Source organism: Penicillium antarcticum (assembly GCF_028974205.1).
Source record: "Penicillium antarcticum strain IBT 31339 chromosome Unknown utg000009l_segment0_segment0, whole genome shotgun sequence".
Lineage (NCBI taxonomy): Eukaryota > Fungi > Ascomycota > Eurotiomycetes > Eurotiales > Aspergillaceae > Penicillium > Penicillium antarcticum.
The window spans coordinates 1,783,352-1,797,459 of NW_026695307.1; the positions used below are offsets into that span (position 1 = coordinate 1,783,352).

At 49.3% G+C, this 14,108-nt stretch overlaps 6 protein-coding genes across 6 annotated transcripts; 3 read left to right on the forward strand and 3 right to left on the reverse strand.

Moving 5' to 3' along the window:
- Positions 1 to 82: 82 nt before the first annotated feature.
- On the forward strand, positions 83 to 4,404 carry N7508_009038 (ABC transporter ATP-binding protein; the record flags this gene model as incomplete). The annotated part of the gene is made up of 5 exons (XM_058467101.1): positions 83 to 567; positions 617 to 1,271; positions 1,321 to 3,310; positions 3,368 to 3,490; positions 3,539 to 4,404. 5 exons carry the CDS (start codon positions 83 to 85, stop codon positions 4,402 to 4,404), a joined length of 4,119 nt encoding a protein of 1,372 aa, XP_058314947.1.
- A 365-nt stretch (positions 4,405 to 4,769) lies between these two features.
- On the forward strand, positions 4,770 to 5,580 carry N7508_009039 (alpha/beta hydrolase; the record flags this gene model as incomplete). The annotated part of the gene is made up of 2 exons (XM_058467102.1): positions 4,770 to 5,171; positions 5,242 to 5,580. The coding sequence occupies 2 exons, from the start codon at positions 4,770 to 4,772 to the stop codon at positions 5,578 to 5,580; spliced, it is 741 nt and encodes a 246-aa protein (XP_058314948.1).
- Positions 5,581 to 5,781: 201 nt separating this feature from the next.
- On the reverse strand, positions 5,782 to 7,080 carry N7508_009040 (glycoside hydrolase family 64 protein; the record flags this gene model as incomplete). Its single annotated transcript, XM_058467103.1, has 1 exon — positions 5,782 to 7,080. One exon carries the CDS (start codon positions 7,078 to 7,080, stop codon positions 5,782 to 5,784), a length of 1,299 nt encoding a protein of 432 aa, XP_058314949.1.
- A 1,784-nt stretch (positions 7,081 to 8,864) lies between these two features.
- Positions 8,865 to 9,591, reverse strand: N7508_009041 (uncharacterized protein; the record flags this gene model as incomplete). Its single annotated transcript, XM_058467104.1, has 3 exons — positions 8,865 to 8,944; positions 9,015 to 9,289; positions 9,347 to 9,591. The coding sequence occupies 3 exons, from the start codon at positions 9,589 to 9,591 to the stop codon at positions 8,865 to 8,867; spliced, it is 600 nt and encodes a 199-aa protein (XP_058314950.1).
- A 503-nt stretch (positions 9,592 to 10,094) lies between these two features.
- N7508_009042 (uncharacterized protein) lies at positions 10,095 to 10,625 on the reverse strand (the record flags this gene model as incomplete). Its single annotated transcript, XM_058467105.1, has 2 exons — positions 10,095 to 10,432; positions 10,490 to 10,625. 2 exons carry the CDS (start codon positions 10,623 to 10,625, stop codon positions 10,095 to 10,097), a joined length of 474 nt encoding a protein of 157 aa, XP_058314951.1.
- A 1,618-nt stretch (positions 10,626 to 12,243) lies between these two features.
- On the forward strand, positions 12,244 to 13,577 carry N7508_009043 (uncharacterized protein; the record flags this gene model as incomplete). Its single annotated transcript, XM_058467106.1, has 2 exons — positions 12,244 to 12,300; positions 12,378 to 13,577. 2 exons carry the CDS (start codon positions 12,244 to 12,246, stop codon positions 13,575 to 13,577), a joined length of 1,257 nt encoding a protein of 418 aa, XP_058314952.1.
- Positions 13,578 to 14,108: the final 531 nt, after the last annotated feature.

Genomic DNA, 14,108 nt, shown 5'->3' on the forward strand with positions numbered 1-14,108 from the left:
GTTCTTTCTTTCTCGTCGTCTCCCTCCCATGCGCTTATAACATGGAACGCAGAGCCATTTCGACTCATAGGTCACCGTGACGATGACATTGAAACTTCTCAGGAAGATGGGCGCCATGCGCAATTCTCCCACGTCCGACGACTTCAACGAACAAAAACCAAATGTCGACCCCGGCCCAAGCTGGAAATCGCTTTTCGGATTCACTACCCGCAGACATCTGCCAACACTCGTTCTCGGATTGATCTCTGCTCTTGCGGCTAGCTGTGTGACCCCAGCTCTGGCAATCTCTCTTGGTAATGTCTTCGACTCCTTCACTTCTTTTGCTGCTGGTCAGATCGATACTGGAGGTCTCGGTGACAAGATCATCCGTAATTGCTTCGGAATGATAGGACTTGGTGCAGCTGGTTGGTTTCTTAATGGGGCATACTTTGCCCTCTTTGTTGCATTTGGAGAAATGCAAGCTTCCGAAATCCGCAGTCAAGGCTTCCTGAAATTGTTGAAAAGAGATGTGGAGTGGTTCGAAGCCAGAAGTGAAGGCTCGGGCGCATTCTTGTCTGGAATACAAGCGTGAGTATGTTCCGGTCATTGTTGGTAATACTTCTGATCAAGATCACAGGCATATGCATGAAGTTCAGATGGCTACCTCACAGCCACTGGGACTTGTGCTGCAATACACCGGTCGCTCAGTAGCATCCCTTGTCTTAGGCTTTTACACCTCTTGGAGCTTGTCGCTGGTGACTCTTGCGGGTATTCCCATCTTCACCTCCATCATCGGGTTGCTCTCGTCGAAGATGAAGACCAGCATCGTGGCACAACAAGTCGAGCTCACCAATGCCTCCAAAATTGCCAACAATGCAATCACCAATATTGATACTGTCAAATATCTTAATGGACAGACTTTCGAGCATCAGAACTTCTTTGAACGCATTGAGCGATCTGCAACACACTATCTTCGGCAGGCTCGATTGAACTCTCTCCAGATTGCATTCATCCGGTGGATGATCTTCGGCATGTTTGTTCAAGGTTTCTGGTATGGAAGTTCGCTGGCTCGTACCGGGAAACTTTCATCCGGAGAGGTGTTAAGGACTTTCTGGGCTTGCCTGACTGCAGCCCAGTCCCTCGAGCAGGTGCTTCCGCACATGATTGTGATGGAAAAAGGAAAGGTCGCAAGTGCCGCTCTGAAGTTGATAGCACGCAGACCAGCGAATGGCAGATCACCAAGTGGAACGCGATACCCGGAGCATTGTGAAGGCGATATCCAAGTCAAAGATGTGAGTTTGATACCCTTTGCTGATCGGCACCAACTAATGACGACTCCAGGTATCTTTTGCGTATCCAAGCCAGCCTGGTCAAATAGTTCTCAAGCCATCGACCTTTCTCTTCCCTGCAGGGGAAATTACCTTTGTCATTGGGAAGAGTGGATCTGGAAAAAGTACACTCAGTCAGCTGTTGATGCGATTCTATCTCCCAACGTCTGGTGAGATTATCATTGACCGAAATCCAATGGAGGAGCTGGATATCAACTGGATCCGAAACAACATCACTTTGCTGGAGCAAAAGAGTGTTCTTTTCAATGAATCTATCCTCACAAACATTGCCTTTGGTCGCCAGAACAATGGGAGTGTCACGATGGACGATGTTCAAGAATGCATTCAGCTCGCCATGCTTGAGAACACCATCGACGGTCTCCCCACAGGAGTCGACACATGCGTTGGTCCCGGTGGAAGCTTCCTGAGCGGTGGGCAGAGACAAAGAGTTGCGATTGCCAGAGCCAAATTGCGGGACACGCCCATCTTGATTATGGATGAGCCCACAAGTGCTCTGGATCACACTAATCGAGTCGCGGTGATGGAAGCAGTTCGTAAATGGCGAAAGGGCAAGACCACAATCATCATTACCCACGACATGTCGCAAATCATGGAACGAGACTTCTTGTACATCCTAGAACAGGGCTCGATCGTTGAGTCAGGCTACCGGTATGGGGTCGAGCTCAGTCCAGTTGGCAAAACGTACTTTGATTCGAACGTCGACAAAGCTCAAATCCAAATGGAAAGCGGCACATCTAACGGGGTTGATACTGAATGGGATAATTCGCCACGTGCTAGCTTGGACACGCTGCGACCTCCTATGACTGTGCGCGCACATCATCGTGCAAGACTATCGTGGGCTCAAGGTCACATTCCTTCCAATGTTCGCTTTAGTTCGTTGGATATCAACTCAAACAGGAACTCGGTATACTCAGTTTATCCACTAAACTCCGCTGAGTTGCCTATTCGTGATCCGTCGAGCCATTTTTCATTCTTTGGTGAAAGATCCCGAAAGGTCCCACAGGAAGCTGCTGCTAATTCCCCAGGCGAAGAGGTTGAAATGGTTCAGCTCAACGACCAGGGCTTGAATCCCAAGACACATTCCAACTCTCAGGTTGTACTTGGGCAAAATGGTTCGCCAAATGGCAAGGTTTCTCGACACCTGCATTGTCGCCCCTCATTGCAATTCGGAGGTCGACGCATATCCAAAGAAAAAATGACTCCGCTCTCTCAGATCATGAAGACCGTTTACCCAAGCCTTTCTGCACGTTATCGAATCATGCTTTTCCTTGGGTTCGCTGCGGCATTGATGCATGCAAGCGCCACACCGATGTTCTCTTACTGTCTGTCCCATCTGTTCAGCACTTTCTATGCCGGAAATAACAATGCGCGCCTGACAATGACTTGGTCCCTGGCTGTACTCGGAGTGTCACTTGTAGACGGCCTTGCATCCTTCTTCATGCACTACTTCCTAGAAGTCTGTGGCGAGATGTGGATGGACAGTTTCCGGAAGAACGCTTTCAAACGGATTCTCGATCAACCACGGGCCTGGTTTGAAAAAGAGGGCAACGAGTCTCTGAGACTCACTTCCTGCCTTGACCAGAATGGAGAAGACATGCGGAACCTGCTTGGTCGCTTTGGTGGATATGTGGTTGTTGCGGTTTCGATCACAGCGATGTCCATCATCTGGAGTTTGATTGTTTGCTGGAAGTTGACACTCGTTGCACTGGCATGTGGACCGGTGATTTACGGCATCACTCGGGGCTTTGAACAAACGAATGGGTTATGGGAACGACGATGCAATGCTGCGAACAATGTTGCGGCTGATGTCTTTACGGAGACTTTCTCGAATATCCGCACTGTCAGAGCACTGACTCTGGAAGGTCACTTCCATCGCAAACAGTCCAATGCCATCGATTCGTCTTTGATGCTGGGTTTGAAGCGTGCTATCTACACGGGCATGATGTTCGGAATGGTTGAGTCGACCGTCATCTTTGCAAGTGGTAAGTGCTCGTGCAAATTGGCTTGCTTGGATCGTTCTAACCGACGCTCATCAATAGCTTTGATATTTTACTATGGAGGTGTTCTTGCAGCATCAAAGGAGCACAAAGTCGACGATATTATGATGGTGTTTTCGATGCTTCTGTTCAGCATCGGATACGCAGTGCAAATTCTTTCGTGGAGTACGTATATCCCGACCCATGAAATATCAAAGGCTAACTTGTGACCAGTTCCCCAAATCAACACTGCCCGCGAAACAGCAGCTCGGCTCATTCGCCTCACTAAGCTTCCTCAGTCTGGATCACACGAACACAGGGGCACCCTCACCGTTTCGAAGATCACACCTATCATGCTTAACAACGTGAATTTCCGATATCCCTCTCGGCCTACCACATTGGTGTTGAAGAATGTGTCTTTCACTATCCCCCGCAATTCGTGCACAGCACTCGTCGGACGATCCGGATCGGGAAAATCCACCGTTGCCTCCCTCTTGCTGGCTCTCTACGAAGCACCGATGTCGACCAATGGAAAGCCGGCAATTACACTCGGCGGCGAGGACATCCTACGTTTTCATGTCCCAACACTGCGCTCCCAGATCTCAATCGTCTCCCAACAGCCAACAATTTTCCCGGGAACCATCCACGAGAACATCAGCTACGGGATTGATAAACACACCTCCATAGCCACCTCTTACAGCGTCTGCGCAGCCGCCGCTGCAGCCGGAATCGACGACTTTATCTCATCTCTCCCACGGGGCTACGAAACCGTCATCGGAGACGGAGGAGTCGGTCTATCGGGTGGTCAAAAGCAACGCGTGGTCATCGCCCGTGCTCTGCTGCGCAGACCCCAAATCCTGATCCTTGATGAAGCCACTTCCAGTCTGGACCCTGCTGGTGCGGAACTTGTCCGACAGACTATGCAGCAGCTAGTCGCCGCGCGTCATGGGCTCACTGTTATTATCATCACACACGCTAAGGAGATGATTGAGATTGCGGATCATGTTGTTGTTCTTGACCAGGGTATCGTTGTTGAGGATGGACCTTGCCGAGTTTTGTCGAAGACATACGATTTCCTATGTGGACCTGAGGAAGCATAAACTGTTCATGGTAACTGGGGAATTATGGGTAATGGGTTAGGGCGTCTGTCGGCTTAAGCTTCGACTGAATTCTTTTCTTTGCCTCGTGCAATTATTCGCTTCGATTCATGGGGCTAAATATTATCATTCCAAGCTCCTGCAATCTCCCGGTGTAAAGTAATCCTCCCCGACGGCCCCAGTTTGATATTGCGGGACGCCTAACTCCGAGCCTTGGCCGATCAAAAAAGTCCCCAGACATCCCGCAAACGTGGTCACTTAAAGTGTTTAACTTCCTCCCTCAGCCTTACAGCCACGCAAAAGCAACATTCCTCATCAAACAAATCAATCCCCAAATACCCAACCTCTACTCCATCACATAAAAAAAAATGCCCAGACCAACCCTCATCTTCGCCCCGGGCGCATGGTACCCATCAACAGCCTTCGACCCAATCTTCCCAAAACTATCAGACTACAAATGTCGCAGCATCGCCTTCCCATCAATCACAAAAGCAACTGAAATCAAAGACCTGGAACCCGACACGCAGGCCGTGCGCTCAACAGTCCAGGAGGAAGTCGATGCCGGCCAGGACGTCATTGTGATCGCTCACAGCTGGGCTGGACTCCCTGTAAACAGTGCATTGGATGGGCTGAGTAAGCTGGAACGCGAAGCAGAAGGCCTGAAAGGAGGAGTTGTCAAGCTCGTATTCATCGCGGCGTTTTTGCCGCAGATTGGCGAGGGGTTGATCGGCGCTTTTGGTGGGACACCTCCGCCTTGGTATGTTGTTGATGTAAGTTGTTTCATTTCTTTGTTTGTGTTTGGGGAGAGTGTGAAGATTTGATTGCTGATTGCTGTTATAGGAGCAAACAAACACATTCACAACTAGTGATCCGCAGTTCTTGTTTTTCCATGATGTTCCTGATGGTGCGGAGTGGGCGAAATTGCTTCTGCCTCATGCCTGCGCTACTAAGACTGCTCCTGCTACGAGTACGGCGTATATGAATATCCCTACGTCTTTCCTGCTTTGTGAAGAGGATCGGGCTATCCCTGTGGCTGTTCAGCAGGTTTTGGTTGATCGGGCGCGCAAATGTGGTGCTGAGATTGAGACCGAGAAGATTCAGACTGGGCATACGCCCTGGTTAGTTGTTCCTGATCAGGTGGTTGCTTATTTGAAGAAGCAGGCTGGGGAATCTGAATAAGGGGTTTCTCTTCACGAAAGTATATGTTTGCGATTGCATACTCTGAACTCAAACGATAGACGATGTCGTATTCATGAAACCATTCTAAATCAAGACGACAGAAGCAAACGCAAAAAGCAACCAGCCGCGCCCACGTATATACATATTCATGTACAGTATATGCTCAAATCCCTCGATCAAACTTGCAAACAAATCAATGAATCAAGGATTGCTCTTTCTGCGCGACAACTTTCCGACAATCTTCCTCAGCTCATGGAATCGACTCTGCTTGCTAGTTCCATTCCCAGCAGGAGCACGAGCAGCAGGAGCATTGTTGGCCGCTATGTTTTCCTGGACCGGCGCAGCTTCTGCTGCAACAGCAGCCTGATTGACAGAATTACTGGAACCACCACCAATAGTAACAGTCAACAACCGCGGGCTACCATCGTAAACACTACCAGACTGATCAGCTCCACCATTCGGCGCAACATCATCATAAGGGAATGCATATCCGCGAGTATCAGTGCTGACAGCGTGACAAATGCGCGAATAATGATTCGTAACATAATTCTGGTAATAGTTGCCGACATTCTGCCCGTTCGGCTGAGCACCATTCAACAACAGAGTGGAGCGATTGAAGGCAGCAGCAAGACGAGCGGTAATAGCATCCTTCGTCCCATTTCCGGAAACAGCAAAGGAGCCAGAGCTGTTGCTGAAAATATCACCGGACGAGGGCTTCGTGTAAGAGACGCCCGAGACTGAAAAGTACATCACCCCATTGGAAACCTTAGCGGTGACATCACCTGCTGCAGCTTGCGTGTTGACTGTCAGGGTGTCATTGGTATACTTGTTCCAGACGGAGTTCACGTAGTTATCGTAATAGTTGTTGAACAGGGAGTTGTTCAGAGTTCTTCCCGTGTTCGGGGACAAGGCGCGCAGATTGCGGCCATTCTTCTGGATGACGAGCTGGTTCCAGCCCGCACCGTCGGTGTTGTTCTGTGCTATGAGCGCATTGCAAACAAGGTCAAGGCCATTGGCTGGCAGACCCTTGACAGTCTGCGTGGCACCCGATGTATTGGTCAAGGTCATCGCAATAGGTATCGACACGAAATCGACATAGCTGAGGTTGGCATACAGCTGAGCGCTATTCCAGGTGAACTCGCAGAATGCCCAGTCAAGATTGTAGTTAGGGTCTGATTGGTTTGAGACCGAAGGTTCGACTAGTGCAGGGCCGGGGTTCAGGTAAAAGGTCAATTTGTTGTCGCGGACGAACCACAGTCGCGCGCCCGCGAGATGTGGGATCGTGATATTCGTCGTGCTTCCCGCTCCGCCCAGTGGGATTGCACAGTCCCAGCTTAGGCTTGTCAAGGTTGCGGACGGCGATGTTGGATAGTAGGCTGTTCTGCCGTCAGAGCGCAAGAGAAATAGCGCGTTGCCATTGTCGATTGCCCGGCCTGTGATGTAGGCGAAGACGGTATTTGAACCAGTATTATTCTTCAAAGCGAAGTTCAAGGTGGCCATGTTGGATATTCAGCTCGGTAGTTGAAGAACGTGGATTGAAAGCGCTTGAAGGATTGGCGTCAAAAGCCCAATGAGGAGTGCGGGATGAGGTCCACAAGGCTGCAGATGAGGGGTGAAGCCGATATTGTCTGCCGCTGAGCCCATAATATATCCCATCAACGCTGTCGTCAAGCTAAACTGGTGGTATAAAGTAGGGCAGGCTGACAGGGCCCGGTGATGCAGTGTGGTAATAACTCCAGGTTCTTTCCCTGGGGGCATCTTCCCTATTGGATCAGACCCTTGCTTTTGGCTTGCATTCACCCATGGGCGTAGACAACGCGTCAGTGCCAATGAACAGTCGCAATTTCGATCTACGCGGGACGGCGCGATCATACCGTGTTTCCAGGTGATCTCCTTCCTGTCGATCTTGGCCTCTTTTTGCGCGGGCACGAATCAGTATAATGCAAGCCCCCTAATCTGGGGTTCGACACAGCTACCGGTTTTCTTGTATTCAATAGTCAAGAGTAGGCCAAGACATCTTTATGGAATTATCCTGGTCAAGACGGCTCGTGAGCGATGAACGTTCTGTCAGCGGCGGGTCATTTCGCCGCCAGCTCAAAACACCGCTGATATACCTCCGATCTGCCGCCACGAGATGATTTAGTCTGATCAATAAACTTCTTTGTTTCTCTTCATGTTTGATCATATGGCAACCTTATAGTTACACTTCTTTTAGCATCCGAGTCCTGAGGCTCAAGGAGGAGAAATGGGGATATCTGCGAACACAGCATACGCCCATGACACCAGCAAATTCCAGATTGTTGCACGACATATGTCGGACTTGGGGGTTGTGATAGCTTTTGCAACGAACTCTTGCACCAAGCCACTATCACAAGATAGAAATCATCGAATCAACATCAGAAGGTGGCTATTTAATCCAAGCCTGCTCACGGGTTGGTCAAACGTCCGCTAATCACATCTTCGTCATCGCTTGGGGTCTGGCTGAAGGTTTCTTCAAAGGTACAGACCAATCTTGACCTTCAGAACAGAGTTTAACCGTGATCAATGCCCGTTTTGTCACTTTTTGTTGGGATCTTTGCCTTGTTGAAGGTTCAAATCTAGTAGATCTGATGTCTGATCGATTACGGTAAAGACTACACCGGGTAGTATCTAAGTCTGAGGCTTAGAGCTCTGTATATTCTGCCTTACGAGGTTATTTTCGGTTTAATCGCACCTTTAGCACCGTGTAGCAGTGACCCAAAACAGCAAATGGGAAGACACGTCACTCGTGCTATAATGCAGAAGTTGCCGAACCCCAAACGCCATCAAGGTCGGTTATTGGCAAAGTTGCATCTAGAACATTGGCCAACACAGATACATGAACGGTCTCTCAAATAATGGTCTTGTACGCCCGAGCTCCGCGTGAACTATATTGATCAAACATCACACCCTTCGCTGAATAATTACCCCGATGTCCCATTTGGGATAGCGCCCGGCAGTCGGGACCGACAACCGGAGTCACCTCTCGCCATCAACACTAACAGTGAGCAATTCCCACCATGTTAGGCTGATTAGGCCCACTGTAAACAGCTTGATAGGCTCCACAGGGACGACATGACAAGGGCGAGAAATAGTTTAGCAGAATTTAGACAAGTCTGTATGTTTGGTAGATGATGTATTCTATGGTGAAACTGGACTATAATTGCAAATTACTAGGTGTATTACCGACTATGGTATCCCGCGGAGGGAACTAAATACATCCACCTGTCTTACTAGCAAACACTTCATTAGACTGCACAGGTAATTTACACCTTGGTGATCTCATGCTCAACACTAGTTGACGTGGATTTGTCGTCAGCATCAACGTGAACAGGGCATTGCCATTCTATACCCGTCAGACACAATGTCAATTTTCGATAGGGGGACATGAGATGTAAATATACTTTCGAACTGACGTGCAGGGACTTTCTCTGCCCACATGATTTCCAACTCTTCCAGGGATCGACCAGTCATATCTGGCAGGCAGAAGTATGCCCATATGAGACCGAGAAGCCCGAAACCACCGTAGATGAATCCAACCTTGGATTGGAGGTTGGCGTATCCGGCTTCGAGGAGGAACGGGAGGGTAAAGGTCATGACAAAGTCGCAGATGAATTGTACCCAGTATACAACCATCGTATTCTTGTCGCGCAATTGAAGATGTGGAACTTCCGACGCTGTGACAGCACCACTATCGAGACAGATTAGATTTCCAAGGGTAGCAGAACCACTGGATGGGGAAACACACATGGCACCAAAGGACATAATGTAGAAACATCCAAATAGGACACACACGGTCACGATTCCAGTCTTGTCGCCAGATGTGACGTATCCAGTTCCCAGTCCACCACAGATGAGCAGCACAGCTGTGCAGGCAGATCCTGCAGTCAAGTAGATTCTCCGTCTACCAATAATATCGACCAAGGAGAAGGTGATGATTGGGCCCAACAGTGTGACGGCAGAGGAAATGAATTTGAAAGTAAAAGGACTCATCGTGTTGACGCTTTTGATGAATATGGCTCCGTATTGGCTCATGAAGCTTTGACCGGTCAGTTGGTTGAACATGCCAGCAGCTATCGCAATTCCGAGTCGTCGCAGTATGTTGAAATCATGATTAGCTATGTTCAGATGTTCGATTCAAGGATGAGAATCTTAACCTTGTTTGAACCCTTCAGGAAGTCCTTCCAATGTCCTTTCGTCTCAACATCACCATCGACCCTCTCCTGGAGAGAGTTCACCTCCGACTCCGCTTCCTGCTCAGTAAATGAAGACCCACGAAGCCAACGAAGATGTTTAATAGCACGCTCACGGTGACCCTTTCGTATCAGCCCTCGGGGACTCTCGGGAATAATCCAAAACAAATACCAAAACAAATAGTGGAAACGCAAACATCGTAGCCAAGGGTATCTGCCACGATGGACCACCCTCATACTTCGCCGTGGCAAGAGTAACAAAGGAGCATATCAATGAGCCAAGAATATGGGCAAATACATAGATCACCACGATTCCACCTCGAAGAAACGTCGGACTGATCTCAGCGAGAAACATTGGAGCAAGGAAGTTATCCAGCCCACGAAACATTGAACAATGATTCTACCGGCGAGTGCTTGCCTAAATGTTTTGGCAGTATAGCTAACTGCAATACCGATAATGACGATGAATTGCATGGCAATATAGGTTGGCCTTCTGCCGAGTTTCTCAGCAAATAGTAGATCCATGACGGCTCCCAACCATTTCGCGGGTAGACTGAATGAGTTCAAAAAGGATAAGTGCACGGCACTGAAGCCCCATGTCTCCGATTTGGGGTTATAGGCTCCGAATTGTCTCTCGTATGCTAGATAATTGGATTTAGTATTGACCGAGACATACCATGGAGGGGAAGGCAACTTACCATTCATTGCTTGGATCGTTGAGAAAACACTTTGATCAAATCCAAAGCTAAACACACTGATATTTATAACAAGGATCGCCATGACCAAGTTCCACGGAGCTTGGCCAAAAGAGCGCAAGTCCTTCAAGTTTGCCATAGTGAGATATAGCCCGCAACTGTGAACAACTTCTTGACCTCTGACTTTGATATTCCTGCTCTAAACTGCCATATTTATTGTATATTATTCTCTACCCCGCAATATATCCCTGTTATGCTGTGGTTCTGGCTTGAATCCACCGTTGACGGCTGTTCGGTATTAGTTCGTTATGACCGATACAGGTCTATATGCAAATTTAGCGTATGGTCATAAACCGACCCTCCACAGAAAGCACCGACAAAATCAAACGCGGAGCCATGAATACAAGTATGTGTTCTTAGTATTTGACTGTCATTTTCATTGGACAATGAGTTACTGGATATAATGAGGCTTGACTCTGGGTCTTCCCTGGGGTTCATTCACAGTCTCTACTCCCCATTGAGCGGTGATATCGGAATGTCTCCTATCTTCTTTGTTCTTTTGCTACCTATCGCTGTTGGTGAAATAAGATTTAGACATCTTTCCTTTCCTTATAGATTCTCGATCTACAGTCCCAAGGTCATAGAGCGGCTCTGCACGGCTGACTACCTACTGTAGTAACATTAACTATCACTACCGTGTCGAGCACAAATACTACTGCACGAGATAAGGACTCGGGCTATCAGGAGCTGCGAATGTCTGTCGACAACAGAAGAGAGAAGGTTTTGCTCGTACCCGCAAGCCACTAGGCCACCAGCAGTCGCGGCCAAAGCAACCATACAGACAGGAACTGACGTGAGCAATTGCCACGATTATTGTTCGGACAAGACCGCATATTCAAGGGAGATAGATGAATACTCAAAGAGGTTCATGGCGACCGTCCGATCGAAGTCTTGATCGGTTGTTTTGTGAGCACCTCATAGACAGTGTCTCTATACCCCACAAGAGCGATTGTCGGGTGGCAACAGATCGCGTGGGGCAGTCTCAAGGGCTGTACCTGTCTGCCTCCACGGAACTCCGGGAGATAGGAACTGTGCGACTTGTTCATCAAGGGGAATGCATGATCGGGCAGACCCCCTGATAGCTGAAAATGCCCCTGAGATGTTTCGAGGTCGGAGAATTGCAATGCTTATTCGTTAGTTCAGTCGGACTTGAAAAAGAAATCATCAAATCAATCTCAAACCTCGGCTGATTTCCGACAGTGGCTGGGGCAGGAGATTGGAGTTGTAAATATCATTTAGACGCGACGGTCAAGTCCAGAGAAGTCCAGAGACATGATCGACGATTATTAGCGCTGCGTGCAAGGCGCTGAGCTCAGGCAAGGGAGTTCTATTTGTGTCGCAGTATTGAGACTTGAGACCGTGCCCTTGCTGCAATAAGGACTCGTGCAGGTGATTTCGCACGAGAAATTGCGCTCGAGGGAGAAACAGTTCCCACTTCTTTCCATTGACGATCTCCCGTGCAGAGGGGGTTGGGAGAAAGCAATGATTTAACGATCGACACACCGACAGGCCAGATGGCGATGCTTTTGATTGGGAAGAGAGCGGGCGTCACTGCCTCCACCAGGCCACGCCAGTCTGTCGATGGCTTGGCGCTTATAATAATAGAAGGGCCTTGTCTCGGACACACACACACTCTCTCTCTCTCTCCACTTAGGCCTGTAATGTTTCCTCCCTTAGGGTGATTCCTATGTGAAGCCATGTATATTCCTCAAAAACGTGCGAATGATTCGCACAAGAACAAGATCTTCATTATTGTATGCTCTCCGGTCACCTCCGACCAGCCTCCAGCGTCCAGGCTCCAAAGTTTCGTATGCTGACTCGACCGTTCTAGTGTGCATCCTCCATTCTCTTTACGATTGCCTTATGCGTGGCTGTCTTCTTCCTCTCCCGATATCTTCGCCAGCGTCATGCCGAACCCAGATATATCCCCGGGAATTACCTCAAACAGAAATGGAAGCAGTGGCGTCCAGGGACTGCCTCGTACGGGCAAGTTCCAAATCAAACGAATGCAAATACCTCAGACACCTCATATCGCGGCGCCGGATCAGCACCAGAGATGCAAACCGCTGATGGCGTCCGCCGGGAAACATCCATTCGATCAATCATGACACTACCGCCCTACTCACCCAATCCAAAGCCGACCGAGCAAATCATCGCACGGGAAGGCGAGCGCGAAGGAATGGACATGGTCGTGGAATACCCGGAAACGGCCGAAGAACAAGAAACTCGACGTGAAGAACAAATGGACTCGCTCTACCAGCTTCGCCTGCAGCGTCGCCAGGAACTCACCGATCGCGAGGCCCGGCGCCGGGAACGACGGGAAGCCCGGTCGCGCGGCGACTCCACTCGTCTCGAACAACTTGCCGCCGAATCCCGCGCCAGATCCCAGGCTCACCGTCCAGGAAGCAATGCCAGCAGCGGTGTTAATATAGCCGCAGCACTGGCTGAGCATCAATCGCGAGAACGGGACCGTCGCATTTCAAGTGTCAGCTATGCCAATGTTGGACATGTTCGCCATGACGGCTCGAGGCTGCGAGCAGACTCGCATGATTCAGATCGTCACCCGCTGCTACAACAGGATTCTGCCTCGACGGAGGATCCCTCCAGTCGGGACTCCCGGGTTCAATCATTCGCCTCATCAATTCACAGCGAGTCGACTGGTGGTACTGAGCTGGAGCCTCTCACTCTAGCGCAGACCACAACGCATGGCTCGAGTCGACCGCAATCACAAGCTGATGAGGGAGATCTGGGCACTTTAAATATTCCTCCGCCTCCAGAATATGATCACCTGGACTGGGGTGAAGCCCCTGCATACCAGAGCCCTATCGTCGACCGACATGAGCAACCCCAGCGTCTACCTAGTATCTCGCGCCTGCCTTCCATCCATGTGAACCTGCCGAGTCCTATGGCTGTCTCGCCGGTTACGCCGACGCAGACTACGTTCCAAACTATCAGCGAAGCTTCTTCTACGCCGACCATCAGACAGGTATCGGCTGGGTCGAGGACATCCGACTCCGATCAGGCTTCCTGATCTAATAATATATCCCCTGAAGTTCTCTTTTTCACTCTGCAAGCATGATTTACGACCTGTATTAGCATTATTTTTGGGACTGTCTCCCCTGTCCTGTCTTTTGCATTGATATTCTGTTCCATCGAGCGCCATTTCTATCTTTATTCTTTACTCGGCTAGCAAGGCGTTATGTGTTTGGCGGCTGGCAAGGTTCCTGTTTTCATCGGATGCGGTTTGGTTGTGATGGTAGGGGGGTGGGTTCTATCTGCTTGGAAATGTAGACAGCACAAGAATCTATTTGACTTCTGTAGTTACAATTTGCTTAACTAACTGCCTCCTCCAGTCTGCGTAGTCAATAAACATCATTCAATGGCCCCATCAAAACAAATATCCACATCGAGTCCTGAAGATTGTCCTAATGCTGCAGAGCTCCACTCGTGGACCCCTCCAAGCTTCGCACTAATTCCTGACAGGGCTCCAGTTTACATTCTAGTCAACTGTCATTGGCTTTGCTGAAAAATGACATCTTCGATGCACAATGCGGACAAGAAT